The sequence below is a fragment of the Oncorhynchus mykiss genome, chromosome 13, assembly GCF_057628025.1.
Source record: "Oncorhynchus mykiss isolate SJ-2025 chromosome 13, ASM5762802v1, whole genome shotgun sequence".
NCBI classification, from domain to species: Eukaryota; Metazoa; Chordata; class Actinopteri; order Salmoniformes; family Salmonidae; genus Oncorhynchus; species Oncorhynchus mykiss.
In genome coordinates, this window is record NC_143034.1 from 15,732,513 (window position 1) to 15,755,381 (window position 22,869).

The following is a 22,869-nucleotide window of genomic DNA, read 5'->3' on the forward strand; positions in this document are numbered from 1 at the left end:
ACAACGACCCTAAGCACACAGCCAAGACAACGCAGGAGTGGCTTCGGGACAAGTCTCTGAATGTCCTTCAGTGGCCCAGCCAAAGGCAGGACAAACCCGATCGAACATCTCTGGAGAGACCTGAAAATAGCTGTGCAGCGATGCTCCCCATCCAACCTGACAGAGCTTGAGAGGATCTGCAGAGAAGAATGGGAGAAACTCCCCAAATTCAAGTTTGCTAAGCTTGTAGCATCATACCCAAGAGGACTCAAGGCTGTTATCGCTGACAAGGTGCTTCAACAAAGTACTGAGTAAAAGGTCTTAATACTTATGGAAATGTGATATTTCAGTTTAATTTTTTTTTACAAAAATTTATAAAAAAATGTTTTTGTATTTATTATTATGGAGAATTGTGTGTAGATTGTTGAGGGCGAAAAACAATTGAATCCATTTTAGAAGAAGGCTGTAACGTAACAAAATATGGAAAAAGTCAAGGGGTCTGAATACTTTCCGAATGCTCTGTATTTTTATCTTTAACTCTGCATTGTTGGAAAGGACCCATTTCAATCCACCATCACTGTGTCTCATGTTGAGACTACTCCTAAACACAACCCACCATCACTGTGTGTCATGTTAATACTACTCCTAAACACAACCCACCATCACTGTGTCTCATGTTAATACTCCTCCTAAACACAACCCACCATCACTGTGTCTCATGTCAATACTACAATACTACAAACCCGATCGAACATCTCTGGAGAGACCTGAAATAGCTGTGCAGCGATGCTCCCCATCCAACCTGACTGAGCTTGAGAGGATCTGCAGAGAAGAATGGGAGAAACTCCCCAAATTCAAGTTTGCTAAGCTTGTAGCATCATACCCAATAAGACTCAAGGCTGTTATCGCTGACAAGGTACTTCAACAAAGTACCTTGAAATGTGATATTTCAGTTTACATTTTTAATACATTTTCAAAATTGTATAACATACTGTTTTTGTATTTATTATTATGGAGTATTGTGTGGAGATTGATGAGGGGGAACAATTTAATCCATTTTAGAATAAGGCTGTAACGTAACAAAATATGGAAAAAGTCAAGGGGTCTGAATACTTTCCGAATGCACTCTATTTTTATCTTTAACTCTGCATTGTTGGAAAGGACCCATTTCAATCCACCATCACTGTGTCTCCTGTTAATACTACTCCTAAACACAACCCACCATCACTGTGTCTCATGTTAGTACTACTCCTAAACACAACCCACCATCACTGTGTCTCATGTTAATACTACTCCTAAACACAACCCACCACCACTGTGTCTCATGTTAATACTACTCCTAAACACAACCCACCATCACTGTGTCTCATGTTAATACTACTCCTAAACACAACCCACCATCACTGTGTCTCATGTTAATACTACTCCTAAACACAACCCACCATCACTGTGTCTCATGTTAATACTCCTCCTAAACACAACCCACCATCACTGTGTCTCATGTTAATACTACTCCTAAACACAACCCACCATCACTGTGTCTCATGTCAATACTACTCCTAAACACAACCACCATCACTGTCTCATGTTAATACTACTCCTAAACACAACCCACCATCACTGTGTCTCAGGTTTATACTACTCCTAAACACAACCCACCATCACTGTGTCTCATGTTAATACTACTCCTAAACACAACCCACCATCACTGTCTCATGTTAATACTACTCCTAAACACAACCCACCATCACTGTCTCATGTTAATACTACTCCTAAACACAACCCACCATCACTGTGTCTCATGTTAATACTACTCCTAAACACAACCCACCATCACTGTGTCTCATGTTAATACTACTCCTAAAAACAACCCACCATCACTGTGTCTCATGTTAATACTACTCCTAAACACAACCCACCATCACTGTGTCTCATGTTAATACTACTCCTAAACACAACCCACCATCACTGTGTCTCAGGTTTATACTACTACTAAAGCTCTTATGAAGAATCCACTTAATCACTCTTACTGTCACGCTTTAGGCCATTTCCAAAATGTATTGCTCTCAGAGCTCTTAAAACAGCATGCACAAGTCTTTATGTGAAACCACATGTACAATGTACATCCCATCTTTTTATAGCATACAATATATCTCTGTATTTGTCAAGGGTGCAAATAATTTTGGTCATGACTCTGTATCCAACAATCTGATTAATATGTAAAAAATAAATTTACACTCACTCACTCAAACACACGCACACACACACACACACGCACACACACACACACACGCACACACAGTTATACTTGACCCTGTTAAACGTACACTGTTAAACTGTTAAACAGTGAACATTGAATGGAGATCTGGATATTACTGGAAAACTCTACTGATCATGTTTTAAACATGTAAATGAATAAACTGATCTAAACTAAACACATGAAACCACAGTCCAGGGTCAGTATTCACAAAGTGTATCAGAGTAGGAGAGCTGATCTGGGATCAGTTTAGCCTTTTAGATCATAATTATATGGACCATCTGAGACACTTTATGAATACAGGCCCTGATGTAACAACCAAAACACAGTTCAATATAAACCAACAAGTACAAAGATACAGGAAGTCATGTGATGATTGGCTAAAAACGACAAAAGTAAACCATATTTCAAGATTCCGTCAAGTGTACTTACAGAGTGAAGTGAAGGGGAGAGGAGAGGTCTTGAACAGTCAGTCAACTTACTGTCACTGCGTGGAAACAAGAAGTAGTCTACTGTAAGTGTTAGTAGAAGCAGACATAGCCTATGTGTGAGTTCTGTGGTTGACACATTTTAAAGTAGCCTAGTCAGGTCATTAACATGCAGGAACAGCATGTCACATAAGGGATGTTACTGTATCTAAATAGAAAATGGTCTAAAGTCAGAATACTGTAGTTACATTTCTTTATATGAGGAGTGGACCTACATGTTTTACAAGAGGCAAAATGTGACCCATTCCCATCACTCCTCATCAGCTGGTACTGAAGGTTCCAGAACAGATGAAAGGGGAGTATCTTTGGTACCAGTGTTCTAGACTAGAGCTCTCCCTACTGACATCTCATCATTACTGCAGACTCCAGGCTTCATATGTCCCTAGTAGTCTGATGGAAATATACAAAATAGAAGGTAAAATAACATTTGAAAATGTAAAATGTATAGAGAACTAACCAGGCGCAAACATAAAAATACTGTGATATTGGGACTTATGTTGAACTGACATTTGAATTGAGCGAACAAGTGAGCTCAGCTAGCTTGTTAGCTACATGAAGATTTTTCCTAAATAAACAAGCATTTCTCTGCATCACACAGCTATTCTGAATGGACTGGATTGTGAACAATATGATGTGCTGCCACTGAATTACAGCAAGACCCCATAGTTAACTAGTGAACTAGTTAGTGAGCCTACTTTTAGCTATCAACATTAACTAGCTAGAAACAACAGACAACAGTGAGCTGTCATTATGCCAAGGCCAAGGCAAGCTGCTCTGTATATCCACTGTGTTCTTGTGTGAAAGAGATGTCTTCAGCTCTCTGATCTTCAGAACAACGGACCCAAAGTGAACCCTGACATCCATATAACTAAGTCTGTCTGTCTGTCTGTCTGGGATTATTGTGTCTTATTATGTCTTATTGTGTCTGAGTGATGCGTGTTTTTTTTGTTTTTTTTACATTGAATAATATTTCATGAAATTGTTTATTGTTATTTTATTGTGATTTAGTTTTAGTTTTATTTACAATTTTTATAATTTAAAAAAAGGAAAATTCCTTACATAAAAAACTGCATTGTTGCTTAATAAGCCTTTAATAACCATTTCACAGTAAGGTCTACCTGTTGTAATCGGCGCATGTTTCAAATACAATTTGATTCGTGTGTTTAGGCGCTGGACTCCCTCTGACACTGGGATTCTGAATATCTAGAAGTCTGAGCCGTCAGTGGACGGGGACGGGAGGGTTATTCTACTAGTTGACATATGGAATTGTTTTAATGTTGTCATACCATGGATCATTTAGCTATTTGATTTTGAATTATAGTACCCCTTTAGGTAAAAAAGGATAAGGACTAATGTTTGTGAGAGCAGGCAGGGGACTGCAATATAGTCTGCCGGGAACATGCCCCATATTCAACTGTAATTCAATTAAAAAATAACATTTATTTATCCCCTGTAGGGGCAATTACTAGGCACCCTATGGCATCAGGCTGGCAGTGAGTCTCACAATGACATCACAATGGGTCACATGTCCAGTCACATGACCATACATACACAGTAAAACACATGATAACAACAGATGTTATCCCCCTTAGTGTCTACAACATGGTCATCATAGAGGAGGTTCACTGGGCAAAGATCCCTTCAAGTTCTAAGGATGATTTCATTTCCATGTTTCACAGCTCAGGCCGAGGGAGATTTACATTTACAGTAGAGAACATAGTATTAGAATGTAGAACTCTGATACTCTCTATCTCCCCACACCTACAGTACAGAACATAGAGAGTATCAGAGTTCTACATTCTAATTCTATCTCCCCACACCTACAGTACAGAACATAGAGAGTATCAGAGTTCTACATTCTAATTCTATCTCCCCACACCTACAGTACAGAACATAGAGAGTATCAGAGTTCTACATTCTAATTATATCTCCCCTCAACTACAGTACAGAACATGGAGAGTATCAGAGTTCTACATTCTAATTATATCTCCCCTCACCTACAGTACAGAACATAGAGTATCAGAGTTCTACATTCTAATTATATCTCCCCACACCTACAGTACAGAACATAGAGAGTATCAGAGTTCTACATTCTAATTATATCTCCTCACACCTACAGTACAGAACATAGAGAGTATCAGAGTTCTACATTCTAATTATATCTCCCCTCACCTACAGCACACAATGTAGAAGGAGGAGAGGAAGGGAGGGAGGTGACCACAGTCAAAATACAAGGAATGTAGGAACAGGGTGCTATTTGAGACGGCCTATAGAACCTATAACTGTAGAAATGTATACTGTGGAATAACCAGAAATAAACATACTCACCCACTGGAGTCCTGAGGAGAGGAGAGGTCCACCACTGGAATCCTGAGGGGAGGAAAGGTCCAACACTGGAATCCTGAGGAGAGGAAAGGTCCAACACTGGAATCCTGAGGAGAGGAAAGGTCCAACACTGGAATCCTGAGGGGAGGAGAGGTACAACACTGGAATCCTGAGGGGAGGAGAGGTCCATGACTGGAATCCTGAGGGGAGGAGAGGTCCATCACTGGAATCCTGAGGGGAGGAGAGGTCCATCACTGGAGTCCTGAGGGGAGGAGAGGTCCATCACTGGAATCCTGAGGGGAGGAGAGGTCCAACACTGGAGTCCTGAGGGGAGGAGAGGTACAACACTGGAATCCTGAGGGGAGGAGAGGTCCATGACTGTAATCCTGAGGGGAGGAGAGGTCCATCACTGGAATCCTGAGGGGAGGAGAGGTCCATGACTGGAATCCTGAGGGGAGGAGAGGTCCATCACTGGAATCCTGAGGGGAGGAGAGGTCCATCACTGGAGTCCTGAGGGGAGGAGAGGTCCATCACTGGAGTCCTGAGGGGAGGAGAGGTCCATCACTGGAATCCTGAGGAGAGGAGAGGTCCAACACTGGAGTCACGAGGGGAGATCATCCCCTCAGGAAACATTGTAGCTATATAGATATATCATGTATTTCTTTATTGTTGAAGTGTTTTGGTTAAATCAGAAATCAAACTCCTCTAATAATGGCTATGCTCCTTGTGGTGGGGTCTGGTAGTGCAGTCTGTATATACTATGCTCCTTGTGGTGGGGTCTGGTAGTGCAGTCTGTCTATACTATGCCCCCTGTGGTGGGGTCTGGTAGTGCAGTCTGTATATACTATGCTCCTTGTGGTGGGGTCTGGTAGTGCAGTCTGTATATACTATGCTCCCTGTGGTGGGGTCTGGTAGTGCAGCCTGTCTATACTATGGCGGGGAGACAGAGAGACACACAGACACATGTTTTTAATATACAATTTTAATATACAATTATAATTAATATAACATGTAAACAACTGCAAATGCTAAATATATGTAATGTACTGATTACATTTTTTTAAATGAAAGAAAACAATATATGATTATGTAATATAAAACATAAAAATAATTAATACTTTTCTGACAGCAATACAAAGTAAATCATTAAACACATCAGGAGAAACTTGGCCCAAAAGCTAAAAAAATAATAGAAAGCTGTTATCAATATGATCCACATTAGTTGCTGAGGAAAGTAGTACTATTGATGTTATAAAACATTTTATACGGCAAAATCCACTTAGAAAAATATCAGGAATATAATCTTAAACTATAGATAGGAAACAGATTGGGACACAAGAAAAAATATGGAAATGGGAAAATCCCATTGAAAAAAAGCAGAAGCATAACCCATCCCATTTATCATCAATATACATAATTATCATAATAAGAAAATAAAAAATATATTCCAGCATTTACTCAAAAGCTAAAGTTCATGGTCTGGAAAACCACTTAGATATGGTTGCAAGAGAATAGAGGAGTGAGGCCTGGCTTTGGATTGGAACCGTAGCTCTTCAGTCCAGCTTCTGTGGTGGTTCTCTTCAGTCCAGCTTCTGTGGTGATTCTCTTCAGTCTAGGATCTGTGGTGGTTCTCTTCAGTTGATGTTCTGAGGTACTTTTCTTCAGTCCACGTTCTGTGGTGGTTCTATTCAGTCCAGGCTCTGTGGTGGTTCACTATCTCTCTGAGGGGATGTGTCACTGGGTGAGTCTCTCACATTCTGAACAAACACACTGAATGAGCACTTTATAAACCACTTCATAAAATGACACAAACACACACACCTACTGCCTGGATGTCACTCTGGTGACCTGGTATTCTTCTTCAGAGATGTGCACTTGTTACTGTTAGGGTCAGAATGGACACTCTGTAGAGAGAAAGAGAGAGTGAGAGAGGGAGAGAGGGAGGGAGGGAGGGAGGGAGGGAGGGAGGGAGGGAGGGAGGGAGGGAGGGAGGGAGGGAGGGAGGGAGGGAGGGAGGGAGGGAGGGAGGGGAAATGCATGAGCACTTTGAGACACCTCTATCATTTTCTCTAAACACAAACACATAATAAGAGACTTACTGCCAGAGAGTCGTAGTCAGGGGACATGGTCCTCATCTTCAGACCTGTGTAAGTGTCACTGTTACAGTCAGGATGGACACTCTGTAGAGAGAGAGAGAGAGAGAGAGAACATGCTAACAGCAAAAATAGTGTGAAAGAGACTGTCGTGATACAGTAGATTAATGTCACCAGGTGTGAAGGTGGAGGTGTAACTGATTAATCACCTGTGTGTCTGCTGTGGCATCACTTCCTCCTGTGTATCTCCTGTAAAGAGGAACAGAGTGAGTTATGCTCTTTTCTGACCTCTAGTGGAGGATAATATACATTTCATATTTAACCCTGGCTCAAAAATCCTCACCTCTTCAGAGTGCAGTAGATGGTGAGGAGCAGAGCTCCAGCAGTCAGGACAGCCCCCACCCAGACCACAGGAACCCAGGGAAACACTGCTGCAGGATTTACTGGGTTTAAGTGTCAAGAGGTTAGAACATATATCTGTTTGTATTTATTATGGATCCCCTTTAGGTCCAGCAAAATTAAGCCAGTTCTACAATTTTAAAACATTACAATACACTCACAATAGATTTCACAACACTTTAAGTGTGTGACCTCAGGCCCCTACTCTACTGCCACAGATATACAATACACAATCCATGTGTACATGTGTTTATATTTCATACCTGTCAAATCTGTCATCTCACAGAGCACCAGAAATAGACAGAACATGACATACTTACACATGACATTAATATGGACAGGGATGGAAGTCTCTGTCCCTTTAATGTTTCTAGCTTCACAGTAGTATTCTCCTCTGTCCTCAGAGCTGATGTTAGTGATGCTGTAACTCTGTCCTGATGCTTTTGGTGAGGTTACGTTCTTCTTGTACCAGGTGTATTTGTCCACAGGTGGGTTGGCATCACTGCTGCAGGTCAGAGTCACTGAACTGCCCTCCACTATGTCACCAGAGGGACTGACTGATACTGAGGTGACCTTTGGTCCATCTGATGTAAAAGACAGTGGATTTAAAAATATAACTAATTAGGTCAGTTAAAAATGTGATATACATTTTCCACAATTGTAGTTTTTCACACAATTATTTGTAGATTCACCTTCCTACTGAAGATGATCAATTCCAGTATCATATGGAGCTAAATTCTGTCACTACAATGTTATTATAGTTAACTAAAGGTTTAAACCCAATGTACTTACATGTGACAGTGAGAGTCTCTTCAGCAGATGGGAGATCCTCATGTCCTACAGAACAGGAGTATCTGCCTGCATCCTCACTGCTGACTGAGAATAGGATATAGACAGGAGAGTAGATGTTGCTGTTTGGTATAGACTGTCCATTCTTATACCAACTGTAGACTGTGATGGGGTCCAGTGTACAGTTGGTTCTACATCTCAGTGTGACTCTCTCCCTCTCTGACACAGATGTAGGATCCATCTCCAACACAACATCTAGAGTAAAGGAAACCACATCATTATTCTCCTCCTGTATATGTCCTCTTATGTGAAATGTAACATTTGGTATTTTTCCATCACATAACACTACTGTGTCTGTATGACTGCCCTTGATAAGGTCATTACACTAATAGATATGAGATGTGTGACAGATTACCTGTGACAGTCAGGGAGACAGGTGAGCTAGAAAACTTTTCTCCAGATGTTATGAATCTGAACCTGAACCCAGCAGAGTCATTCAATCTCAGGTCTGTGATTCTCAGGGTACAGTCACTCTTCTTATCCCCAAGGTACTCTATATGACCCTCATACCCTGGCGCTGAGCTCAGATCTTCAGCATCCTTATCAGACCATTTAGTAAACCAGAAAGCTGTTTTGATCTCATGATAACTGGGATATGTGTAGGAGCAGGATATGTCCACTGTTGACCCCTTCAAGGCACAGATACTATGATGGGTGTAAGTCACACTCCAACACTTCTGACCTGAAAGACAAGAAGACAATATAACACCTTTTATAAATCTTTCATTACAGTATCTACCGATATACACTGATGTTGTTTATAAAGTAGAAAATCAAACAAGTTTAACAGTATACATTCGTGACAACCATAATTTGAATAATGATCCATATTAATTGATTCATTGGCATAAGTCTCACAACCTGAAACAAACATGTATGAGATGTTTATTTTCAAAAACACACTCACACACTGCAGGAGAGAAGATATTCTCATGGCCTTTTACAGCACAGGAGTAACTGTCTGCATCACTAAAGGAGTCTGAGTTCAGGCTGGAAGTGTCCTCCTTTACTTTGTGTCCGTTCTTGTACCAGATGTAGGTGGGGTTGTCAGTCAGAGTACAGGTGGTGATACACATCAGTGTCCTCTTCCCTGCCTTTTTGGCAGGAGTCACCTTCACCTGCAGGTCTGAATACAGAGTCAATGACAATAACATCATTAAGTATTGAGTATAACATATAAAGAAACCAACAGTGAATATACATCTATGAGTATGATAATATGTTCAGTGTTACCTGTGACAGTCAGAGTTGTTCCAGGGAAACTGTATCCCCATCTTGATGTCTGTGTGTTGAATATGAACTTGTACTCAGCAGAGTCCTCCTCTCTCAGATCTGTGATTCTCAGATCTGTGATTCTCAGGGTGGAGCGACCTCTCTCCTTCTCTCCAACATACTCCACACGACCTGCATACCCTGGGTCTGTGGTTAGGTCCTCAGGTGTCGACTTATCCCTCCACCTGTCACTCTGTTTAGGACTAAACCAGAGTGATGATGTGACAGTATCATAACCACTGCCATAAGTACAGGAAATGTCCACTGTTGACCCCTTCAAGGCACAGATTGTCCTCTTGGTGTAAGTCACTCTGTTGCAGTCCTGACCCTGGACACCTGAAATATAATGGAATCACATGAGTACATTATACAGTATGTTCAGTTATTTTCAGAAATGAATAAAATTCTGTATACATGCTGTATGAGATTCCATATTAGATTCACACTCACACACTGCAGGAGAGTGGAGATTCTCGTGGCCTTTTACAGCACAGGAATAACTGTCTTCATGGTTACTGGAGACTGGGTCTTTGTACTGGGGGGAGGTGCTCTCATCTAGATGTTGTCCGTTCATGTACCAGATGTAGGTGGGGTTGTCAGTCAGAGTACAGGTGGTGCTACAGGTCAGTGTCTTATCCTGATGTCCACCAGTCACCTTCACCTGAAGACCTGGAGAAAAAACAATATCACTGTGAATCACTTTATCACTGACTTATCACTCTAATACAAAGATGGAAGAAATCCTATGTTATACAGACATAAACACAAACCAAGACATTTAACTGAACGGAATTTAACTAAATGGAATTCAACAGTTTAACTATATTGAATGTAACTGTACCTGTGACAGTCAGAGTGACTCCAGGATCGCCAGTATATAGAATGTTACTGTACCTGTAAAAGACAGAGTGACTCCAGGATCGCCAGTATATTGAATGTAACTGTACCTGTAACAGACAGAGTGACTCCAGGATCGCCAGTATATTGAATGTAACTGTACCTGTAACAGACAGAGTGACTCCAGGATCACCAGTATATAGAATGTTACTGTACCTGTAACAGACAGAGTGACTCCAGGATCGCCAGTATATAGAATGTAACTGTACCTGTGATAGACAGAGTGACTCCAGGATCACCAGTATATAGAATGTTACTGTACCTGAGATAGACAGAGTGACTCCAGGATCACCAGTATATAGAATGTTACTGTACCTGAGACAGACAGAGTGACTCCAGGGTCACCAGTATATAGAATGTAACTGTACCTGTAACAGACAGAGTGACTCCAGGGTCACCAGTATATAGAATGTAACTGTACCTGTTACAGACAGAGTGACTCCAGGGTCACCAGTATATAGAATGTAACTGTACCTGTAACAGACAGAGTGACTCCAGGGTCACCAGTATATTTAATGTAACTGTACCTGTAACAGACAGAGTGACTCCAGGATCACCAGTATATTTAATGTAACTGTACCTGTTACAGACAGAGTGACTCCAGGATCACCAGTATATAGAATGTTACTGTACCTGAGATAGACAGAGTGACTCCAGGATCACCAGTATATAGAATGTTACTGTACCTGAGATAGACAGAGTGACTCCAGGATCACCAGTATATAGAATGTTACTGTACCTGAGACAGACAGAGTGACTCCAGGGTCACCAGTATATAGAATGTAACTGTACCTGTAAAAGACAGAGTGACTCCAGGATCACCAGTATATAGAATGTTACTGTACCTGTAACAGACAGAGTGACTCCAGGGTCACCAGTATATAGAATGTAACTGTACCTGTTACAGACAGAGTGACTACAGGGTCACCAGTATATAGAATGTAACTGTACCTGTTACAGACAGAGTGACTCCAGGGTCACCAGTATATAGAATGTAACTGTACCTGTTACAGACAGAGTGACTACAGGGTCACCAGTATATAGAATGTTACTGTACCTGTTACAGACAGAGTGACTACAGGATCACCAGTATATAGAATGTTACTGTACCTGTAACAGACAGAGTGACTCCAGGGTCACCAGTATATAGAATGTAACTGTACCTGTTACAGACAGAGTGACTACAGGATCACCAGTATATAGAATGTTACTGTACCTGTAACAGACAGAGTGACTCCAGGATCACCAGTATATAGAATGTAACTGTACCTGTAAAAGACAGAGTGACTCCAGGATCGCCAGTATATAGAATGTAACTGTACCTGTAACAGACAGAGTGACTCCAGGATCACCAGTATATAGAATGTAACTGTACCTGTAACAGACAGAGTGACTCCAGGGTCACCAGTATATAGAATGTTACTGTACCTGTAACAGACAGAGTGACTCCAGGGTCACCAGTATATAGAATGTTACTGTACCTGTAACAGACAGAGTGACTCCAGGGTCACCAGTATATAGAATGTTACTGTACCTGTAACAGACAGAGTGACTCCAGGATCGCCAGTATATAGAATGTTACTGTACCTGTAACAGACAGAGTGACTCCAGGGTCACCAGTATATAGAATGTAACTGTACCTGTTACAGACAGAGTGACTCCAGGATCACCAGTATATAGAATGTAACTGTACCTGTAACAGACAGAGTGACTCCAGGGTCACCAGTATATAGAATGTAACTGTACCTGTAACAGACAGAGTGACTCCAGGGTCACCAGTATATATAATGTTACTGTACCTGTAACAGACAGAGTGACTCCAGGATCACCAGTATATAGAATGTTACTGTACCTGAGACAGACAGAGTGACACCAGGATCACCAGTATATTGAATGTAACTGTACCTGTAACAGACAGAGTGACTCCAGGATCGCCAGTATATTGAATGTAACTGTACCTGTAACAGACAGAGTGACTACAGGATCGCCAGTATATTGAATGTAACTGTACCTGTAAAAGACAGAGTGACTCCAGGATCGCCAGTATATTGAATGTAACTGTACCTGTAACAGACAGAGTGACTCCAGGATCACCAGTATACCTCCATGTTCCAGTCTGATCTGTAAATCTGAATTTGTACGTAGCTGAGTCACTCTCTCTCAGGTCTGTGATTGTCAGGGTGTGACCATTCTCTTCATCCTCACGGTACATCACACGTCCTTTGTAGTCTGGGTCATCACTCAGACTCACATAATTCTCCTCAGCATATATTTTAGTGAACCAGAAGGTTGGTCTGACTGTATAACCACTGGGATATGTGTAAGAACAGGACATCTCCACTGTTGACCCCTTCAAGGTACAGATACTCTGAGTGGTGTATGTAACACTCCAGCCATCCTGACCCAGTACCACTGAAACACAGTCACACAACACAATGGTATCAGAATTAAGCCAAGGCCAATTGGCTCACACTGAAAGTAGGGTTTGTTCACACTTTGTTGCTGTAGTTGCTGAGTGTGAATGGAAACTGTAGAAAAGCATCACTCAGTGAGGTGTGAAAGATAACTATTTAAAGTGAAGTGGAGACACCTAACAGAACACACCAGAATAACATTATGATTCTTATCATTTTAGAAATGTCTGTAGATTGATAAACAGAGCAACTAAAAGATAAGAATGAGACCATACCTGCTACAGACCAGAGAAAGACCACCAACACACTTCCTGCTGTTCTCAAGGACATTGTTGCATCTCCCACCCTGCAGTCTTAGAAACATAAACAACAACTCACTCTATAGCTGGTGAATAACTCCAGCTGATACATTGAAGTTTAAACTGTAAATGGGGTACAGGGCCTCATTACTGAAGATGAACCAGGCTCATATTGTGTTTTATTGTGCTATATGGTAGTCTATGTGAATACTGTCTGTCTGTAAGTCTATTGCACTATGTATGTAATGTGTGTGATGTGTTGCATGTCTGTCTACATCTGTCTATTTCAGATGACATGCTGTATGATGTAAAATCTATTTCCTAATGGATACAGTAAAGTAATCATCATCATCATCATCATCAACAACAACAACAATCTCTTATTGAACAGATCTGTATTACTGTAAACACATATTTTGATTATTCAGAAGCTGTTTTCGTCTCAGAAACCCAAATATAGGAGGATAAATGTTCCATCCTTTATGGTACGCCAAGCTGTACAGCAGCCTAAAGACTGACCACCAGGTTGAATGATAGCTGCTATCACCAAGCTGAACAGCAGCCTAAAGACTGACCAACAGGTTCAATGATAGCTGCTATCACCAAGCTGTACAGCAGCCTAAAGACTGACCACCAGGTTGAATGATAGCTGCTATCACCAAGCTGTACAGCAGCCTAAAGACTGACCACCAGGTTGAATGATAGCTGCTATCACCAAGCTGTACAGCAGCATAAAGACTGACCACCAGGTTGAATGGTAGCTGCTATCACCAAGCTGTACAGCAGCCTAAAGACTGACCACCAGGTTGAATGATAGCTGTTATCACCAAGCTGTACAGCAGCCTAAAGACTGACCACCAGGTTGAATGATAGCTGCTATCACCAAGCTGTACAGCAGCCTAAAGACACCACCAGGTTGAATGATAGCTGTTATCACCAAGCTGTACAGCAGCCTAAAGACTGACCACCAGGTTGAATGATAGCTGCTATCACCAAGCTGTACAGCAGCCTAAAGACTGACCAACAGGTTCAATGATAGCTGCTATCACCAAGCTGTACAGCAGCCTAAAGACTGACCACCAGGTTGAATGATAGCTGCTATCACCAAGCTGTACAGCAGCCTAAAGACTGACCACCAGGTTGAATGATAGCTGTTATCACCAAGCTGTACAGCAGCCTAAAGTCTGACCACCACGTTCAATGATAGCTGCTATCACCAAGCTGTACAGCAGCCTAAAGACTGACCACCAGGTTGAATGATAGCTGCTATCACCAAGCTGTACAGCAGCCTAAAGACTGACCACCAGGTTGAATGATAGCTGTTATCACCAAGCTGTACAGCAGCCTAAAGACTGACCACCAGGTTGAATGATAGCTGCTATCACCAAGCTGTACAGCAGCCTAAAGACTGACCAACAGGTTCAATGATAGCTGCTATCACCAAGCTGTACAGCAGCCTAAAGACTGACCACCAGGTTGAATGATAGCTGCTATCACCAAGCTGTACAGCAGCCTAAAGACTGACCACCAGGTTGAATGATAGCTGCTATCACCAAGCTGTACAGCAGCCTAAAGACTGACCACCAGGTTGAATGATAGCTGCTATCACCAAGCTGAACAGCAGCCTAAAGACTGACCACTAGGTTGAATGATAGCTGCTATCACCAAGCTGTACAGCAGCCTAAAGACTGACTACCAGGTTGAATGATAGCTGCCATCACCAAGCTGAACAGCAGCCTAAAGACTGACCACTAGGTTGAATGATAGCTGCCATCACCAAGCTGAACAGCAGCCTAAAGACTGACCACTAGGTTGAATGATAGCTGCTATCACCAAGCTGTACAGCAGCCTAAAGACTGACCAACAGGTTGAATGTTAGCTGCTATCACCAAGCTGTACAGCAGCCTAAAGACTGACCACCAGGTTGAATGATAGCTGCTATCACCAAGCTGTACAGCAGCCTAAAGTCTGACCACCAGGTTGAATGATAGCTGCTATCACCAAGCTGTACAGCAGCCTAAAGACTGACCACCAGGTTGAATGATAGCTGCTATCACCAAGCTGTACAGCAGCCTAAAGACTGACCACCAGGTTGAATGATAGCTGCTATCACCAAGCTGTACAGCAGCCTAAATTCTGACCACCAGGTTGAATGATAGCTGCTATCACCAAGCTGTACAGCAGCCTAAAGACTGACCACCAGGTTGAATGATAGCTGCTATCACCAAGCTGTACAGCAGCCTAAAGACTGACCAACAGGTTGAATGATAGCTGCTATCACCAAGCTGTACAGCAGCCTAAAGACTGACCACCAGGTTGAATGATAGCTGCTATCACCAAGCTGTACAGCAGCCTAAAGACTGACCACCAGGTTGAATGATAGCTGCTATCACCAAGCTGTACAGCAGCCTAAAGACTGACACCAGGTTGAATGATAGCTGTTATCACCAAGCTGTACAGCAGCCTAAAGACTGACCACCAGGTTGAATGATAGCTGCTATCACCAAGCTGTACAGCAGCCTAAAGACTGACCACCAGGTTGAATGATAGCTGTTATCACCAAGCTGTACAGCAGCCTAAAGACTGACCACCAGGTTGAATGATAGCTGCTATCACCAAGCTGTACAGCAGCCTAAAGACTGACCAACAGGTTGAATGATAGCTGCTATCACCAAGCTGTACAGCAGCCTAAAGACTGACCACCAGGTTGAATGATAGCTGCTATCACCAAGCTGTACAGCAGCCTAAAGACTGACCAACAGGTTGAATGATAGCTGCTATCACCAAGCTGTACAGCAGCCAAAAGACTGACCAACAGGTTGAATGATAGCTGCTATCACCAAGCTGTACAGCAGCCTAAAGACTGACCAACAGGTTGAATGATAGCTGCTATCACCAAGCTGTACAGCAGCCTAAAGACTGACCACCAGGTTGAATGATAGCTGCTATCACCAAGCTGTACAGCAGCCTAAAGACTGACCACCAGGTTGAATGATAGCTGCTATCACCAAGCTGTACAGCAGCCTAAATTCTGACCACCAGGTTGAATGATAGCTGCTATCACCAAGCTGTACAGCAGCCTAAAGACTGACCACCAGGTTGAATGATAGCTGCTATCACCAAGCTGTACAGCAGCCTAAAGACTGACCAACAGGTTGAATGATAGCTGCTATCACCAAGCTGTACAGCAGCCTAAAGACTGACCACCAGGTTGAATGATAGCTGCTATCACCAAGCTGTACAGCAGCCTAAAGACTGACCACCAGGTTGAATGATAGCTGCTATCACCAAGCTGTACAGCAGCCTAAAGACTGACCACCAGGTTGAATGATAGCTGTTATCACCAAGCTGTACAGCAGCCTAAAGACTGACCACCAGGTTGAATGATAGCTGCTATCACCAAGCTGTACAGCAGCCTAAAGACTGACCACCAGGTTGAATGATAGCTGTTATCACCAAGCTGTACAGCAGCCTAAAGACTGACCACCAGGTTGAATGATAGCTGCTATCACCAAGCTGTACAGCAGCCTAAAGACTGACCAACAGGTTGAATGACAGCTGCTATCACCAAGCTGTACAGCAGCCTAAAGACTGACCACCAGGTTGAATGATAGCTGCTATCACCAAGCTGTACAGCAGCCTAAAGACTGACCAACAGGTTGAATGATAGCTGCTATCACCAAGCTGTACAGCAGCCAAAAGACTGACCAACAGGTTGAATGATAGCTGCTATCACCAAGCTGTACAGCAGCCTAAAGACTGACCACCAGGTTGAATGATAGCTGCTATCACCAAGCTGTACAGCAGCCTAAAGTCTGACCACCAGGTTGAATGATAGCTGCTATCACCAAGCTGTACAGCAGCCTAAAGACTGACCACCAGGTTGAATGATAGCTGCTATCACCAAGCTGTACAGCAGCCTAAAGACTGACCACCAGGTTGAATGATAGCTGCTATCACCAAGCTGTACAGCAGCCTAAATTCTGACCACCAGGTTGAATGATAGCTGCTATCACCAAGCTGTACAGCAGCCTAAAGACTGACCACCAGGTTGAATGATAGCTGCTATCACCAAGCTGTACAGCAGCCTAAAGACTGACCAACAGGTTGAATGATAGCTGCTATCACCAAGCTGTACAGCAGCCTAAAGACTGACCACCAGGTTGAATGATAGCTGCTATCACCAAGCTGTACAGCAGCCTAAAGACTGACCACCAGGTTGAATGATAGCTGCTATCACCAAGCTGTACAGCAGCCTAAAGACTGACACCAGGTTGAATGATAGCTGTTATCACCAAGCTGTACAGCAGCCTAAAGACTGACCACCAGGTTGAATGATAGCTGCTATCACCAAGCTGTACAGCAGCCTAAAGACTGACCACCAGGTTGAATGATAGCTGTTATCACCAAGCTGTACAGCAGCCTAAAGACTGACCACCAGGTTGAATGATAGCTGCTATCACCAAGCTGTACAGCAGCCTAAAGACTGACCAACAGGTTGAATGATAGCTGCTATCACCAAGCTGTACAGCAGCCTAAAGACTGACCACCAGGTTGAATGATAGCTGCTATCACCAAGCTGTACAGCAGCCTAAAGACTGACCAACAGGTTGAATGATAGCTGCTATCACCAAGCTGTACAGCAGCCAAAAGACTGACCAACAGGTTGAATGATAGCTGCTATCACCAAGCTGTACAGCAGCCTAAAGACTGACCAACAGATTGAATGATAGCTGCTATCACCAAGCTGTACAGCAGCCTAAAGACTGACCACCAGGTTGAATGATAGCTGCTATCACCAAGCTGTACAGCAGCCTAAAGACTGACCACCAGGTTGAATGATAGCTGCTATCACCAAGCTGTACAGCAGCCTAAATTCTGACCACCAGGTTGAATGATAGCTGCTATCACCAAGCTGTACAGCAGCCTAAAGACTGACCACCAGGTTGAATGATAGCTGCTATCACCAAGCTGTACAGCAGCCTAAAGACTGACCAACAGGTTGAATGATAGCTGCTATCACCAAGCTGTACAGCAGCCTAAAGACTGACCACCAGGTTGAATGATAGCTGCTATCACCAAGCTGTACAGCAGCCTAAAGACTGACCACCAGGTTGAATGATAGCTGCTATCACCAAGCTGTACAGCAGCCTAAAGACTGACCACCAGGTTGAATGATAGCTGTTATCACCAAGCTGTACAGCAGCCTAAAGACTGACCACCAGGTTGAATGATAGCTGCTATCACCAAGCTGTACAGCAGCCTAAAGACTGACCACCAGGTTGAATGATAGCTGTTATCACCAAGCTGTACAGCAGCCTAAAGACTGACCACCAGGTTGAATGATAGCTGCTATCACCAAGCTGTACAGCAGCCTAAAGACTGACCAACAGGTTGAATGACAGCTGCTATCACCAAGCTGTACAGCAGCCTAAAGACTGACCACCAGGTTGAATGATAGCTGCTATCACCAAGCTGTACAGCAGCCTAAAGACTGACCAACAGGTTGAATGATAGCTGCTATCACCAAGCTGTACAGCAGCCAAAAGACTGACCAACAGGTTGAATGATAGCTGCTATCACCAAGCTGTACAGCAGCCTAAAGACTGACCAACAGGTTGAATGATAGCTGCTATCACCAAGCTGTACAGCAGCCTAAAGACTGACCACCAGGTTGAATGATAGCTGCTATCACCAAGCTGTACAGCAGCCTAAAGACTGACCACCAGGTTGAATGATAGCTGCTATCACCAAGCTGTACAGCAGCCTAAATTCTGACCACCAGGTTGAATGATAGCTGCTATCACCAAGCTGTACAGCAGCCTAAAGACTGACCACCAGGTTGAATGATAGCTGCTATCACCAAGCTGTACAGCAGCCTAAAGACTGACCAACAGGTTGAATGATAGCTGCTATCACCAAGCTGTACAGCAGCCTAAAGACTGGCCACCAGGTTGAATGATAGCTGCTATCACCAAGCTGTACAGCAGCCTAAAGACTGACCACCAGGTTGAATGATAGCTGCTATCACCAAGCTGTACAGCAGCCTAAAGACTGACCACCAGGTTGAATGATAGCTGTTATCACCAAGCTGTACAGCAGCCTAAAGACTGACCACCAGGTTGAATGATAGCTGCTATCACCAAGCTGTACAGCAGCCTAAAGACTGACCACCAGGTTGAATGATAGCTGTTATCACCAAGCTGTACAGCAGCCTAAAGACTGACCACCAGGTTGAATGATAGCTGCTATCACCAAGCTGTACAGCAGCCTAAAGACTGACCAACAGGTTCAATGATAGCTGCTATCACCAAGCTGTACAGCAGCCTAAAGACTGACCACCAGGTTGAATGATAGCTGTTATCACCAAGCTGTACAGCAGCCTAAAGACTGACCACCAGGTTGAATGATAGCTGCTATCACCAAGCTGTACAGCAGCCTAAAGACTGACCACCAGGTTGAATGATAGCTGTTATCACCAAGCTGTACAGCAGCCTAAAGACTGACCACCAGGTTGAATGATACCTGCTATCACCAAGCTGTACAGCAGCCTAAAGACTGACCAACAGGTTCAATGATAGCTGCTATCACCAAGCTGTACAGCAGCCTAAAGACTGACCACCAGGTTGAATGATAGCTGCTATCACCAAGCTTTACAGCAGCCTAAATACTGACCACCAGGTTGAATGATAGCTGCTATCACCAAGCTGTACAGCAGCCTAAAGACTGACCACCAGGTTGAATGATAGCTGCTATCACCAAGCTGAACAGCAGCCTAAAGACTGACCACTAGGTTGAATGATAGCTGCTATCACCAAGCTGTACAGCAGCCTAAAGACTGACCACCAGGTTGAATGATAGCTGCCATCACCAAGCTGAACAGCAGCCTAAAGACTGACCACTAGGTTGAATGATAGCTGCCATTACCAAGCTGAACAGCAGCCTAAAGACTGACCACTAGGTTGAATGATAGCTGCTTTCACCAAGCTGTACAGCAGCCTAAAGACTGACCAACAGGTTGAATGTTAGCTGCTATCACCAAGCTGTACAGCAGCCTAAAGACTGACCACCAGGTTGAATGATAGCTGCTATCACCAAGCTGTACAGCAGCCTAAAGTCTGACCACCAGGTTGAATGATAGCTGCTATCACCAAGCTGTACAGCAGCCTAAAGACTGACCACCAGGTTGAATGATAGCTGCTATCACCAAGCTGTACAGCAGCCTAAAGACTGACCACCAGGTTGAATGATAGCTGCTATCACCAAGCTGTACAGCAGCCTAAAGACTGACCACCAGGTTGAATGATAGCTGCTATCACCAAGCTGTACAGCAGCCTAAAGACTGACCAACAGGTTGAATGATAGCTGCTATCACCAAGCTGTACAGCAGCCAAACGACTGACCAACAGGTTCAATGATAGCTGCTATCACCAAGCTGTACAGCAGCCTAAAGACTGACCAACAGGTTGAATGATAGCTGCTATCACCAAGCTTTACAGCAGCCTAAAGACTGACCACCAGGTTGAATGATAGCTGCTATCACCAAGCTGTACAGCAGCCTAAAGACTGACCAACAGGTTCAATGATAGCTGCTATCACCAAGCTGTACAGCAGCCTAAAGACTGACCACCAGGTTGAATGATAGCTGCTATCACCAAGCTTTACAGCAGCCTAAAGACTGACCACCAGGTTGAATGATAGCTGCTATCACCAAGCTGTACAGCAGCCTAAAGACTGACCACCAGGTTGAATGAAAGCTGCTATCACCAAGCTGAACAGCAGCCTAAAGACTGACCACTAGGTTGAATGATAGCTGCTATCACCAAGCTGTACAGCAGCCTAAAGACTGACCACCAGGTTGAATGATAGCTGCCATCACCAAGCTGAACAGCAGCCTAAAGACTGACCACTAGGTTGAATGATAGCTGCCATTACCAAGCTGAACAGCAGCCTAAAGACTGACCACTAGGTTGAATGATAGCTGCTTTCACCAAGCTGTACAGCAGCCTAAAGACTGACCAACAGGTTGAATGTTAGCTGCTATCACCAAGCTGTACAGCAGCCTAAAGACTGACCACCAGGTTGAATGATAGCTGCTATCACCAAGCTGTACAGCAGCCTAAAGTCTGACCACCAGGTTGAATGATAGCTGCTATCACCAAGCTGTACAGCAGCCTAAAGACTGACCACCAGGTTGAATGATAGCTGCTATCACCAAGCTGTACAGCAGCCTAAAGACTGACCACCAGGTTGAATGATAGCTGCTATCACCAAGCTGTACAGCAGCCTAAAGACTGACCACCAGGTTGAATGATAGCTGCTATCACCAAGCTGTACAGCAGCCTAAAGACTGGCCAACAGGTTGAATGATAGCTGCTATCACCAAGCTGTACAGCAGCCAAAAGACTGACCAACAGGTTCAATGATAGCTGCTATCACCAAGCTGTACAGCAGCCTAAAGACTGACCAACAGGTTGAATGATAGCTGCTATCACCAAGCTTTACAGCAGCCTAAAGACTGACCACCAGGTTGAATGATAGCTGCTATCACCAAGCTGTACAGCAGCCTAAAGACTGACCAACAGGTTGAATGATAGCTGCTATCACCAAGCTGTACAGCAGCCTAAAGACTGACAACCAGGTTGAATGATAGATGCTATCACCAAGCTGTACAGCAGCCTAAAGACTGACCACCAGGTTGAATGATAGCTGCTATCACCAAGCTGTACAGCAGCCTAAAGACTGACCACCAGGTTGAATGATAGCTGTTATCACAAGCTGTACAGCAGCCTAAAGACTGACCACCAGGTTGAATGATAGCTGCTATCACCAAGCTGTACAGCAGCCTAAAGACTGACCACCAGGTTGAATGATAGCTGTTATCACCAAGCTATACAGCAGCCTAAAGACTGACCACCAGGTTGAATGATAGCTGCCATCACCAAGCTGAACAGCAGCCTAAAGACTGACCACTAGGTTGAATGATAGCTGCCATTACCAAGCTGAACAGCAGCCTAAAGACTGACCACTAGGTTGAATGATAGCTGCTTCCACCAAGCTGTACAGCAGCCTAAAGACTGACCAACAGGTTGAATGTTAGCTGCTATCACCAAGCTGTACAGCAGCCTAAAGACTGACCACCAGGTTGAATGATAGCTGCTATCACCAAGCTGTACAGCAGCCTAAAGTCTGACCACCAGGTTGAATGATAGCTGCTATCACCAAGCTGTACAGCAGCCTAAAGACTGACCACCAGGTTGAATGATAGCTGCTATCACCAAGCTGTACAGCAGCCTAAAGACTGACCACCAGGTTGAATGATAGCTGCTATCACCAAGCTGTACAGCAGCCTAAAGACTGACCAACAGGTTGAATGATAGCTGCTATCACCAAGCTGTACAGCAGCCTAAAGACTGACAACCAGGTTGAATGATAGCTGCTATCACCAAGCTGTACAGCAGCCTAAAGACTGACCACCAGGTTGAATGATAGCTGCTATCACCAAGCTGTACAGCAGCCTAAAGACTGACCACCAGGTTGAATGATAGCTGTTATCACCAAGCTGTACAGCAGCCTAAAGACTGACCACCAGGTTGA

The 22,869-nt window shown here is 43.6% G+C and overlaps 1 protein-coding gene across 1 annotated transcript; it reads right to left on the bottom strand.

Annotated features, from left to right (window-relative positions):
• Nucleotides 1–6,692: 6,692 nt before the first annotated feature.
• Nucleotides 6,693–13,303, bottom strand: LOC149978731 (uncharacterized). Its single transcript, XM_090195505.1, has 13 exons — nt 13,249–13,303; nt 12,624–12,971; nt 10,113–10,331; nt 9,624–9,998; nt 9,298–9,516; nt 8,746–9,072; nt 8,334–8,585; nt 7,862–8,125; nt 7,486–7,585; nt 7,352–7,391; nt 7,149–7,229; nt 6,871–6,953; nt 6,693–6,770 (listed from the first exon to the last, which is right to left on the bottom strand). Exons 1-12 carry the CDS (start codon nt 13,301–13,303, stop codon nt 6,885–6,887), a joined length of 2,349 nt encoding a protein of 782 aa, XP_090051631.1. The 3' UTR covers nt 6,693–6,770; nt 6,871–6,884.
• Between the last annotated feature and the right edge of the window lie 9,566 nt (nt 13,304–22,869).

Coding starts and splice junctions, on each gene's coding strand:
- LOC149978731 (XM_090195505.1), bottom strand. CDS start 13,303: ATGTCCTTGAGAACAGCAGGAAGTGTGTTGGTGGTCTTTCTCTGGTCT. Junction 10,332..12,623: donor AGTCACTCTGTCTGTTACAG/GTACAGTTACAT, acceptor TTTTTTCTCCAG/GTCTTCAGGTGAAGGTGACT. Junction 8,586..8,745: donor TGTCTCCCTGACTGTCACAG/GTAATCTGTCAC, acceptor CCTTTACTCTAG/ATGTTGTGTTGGAGATGGAT.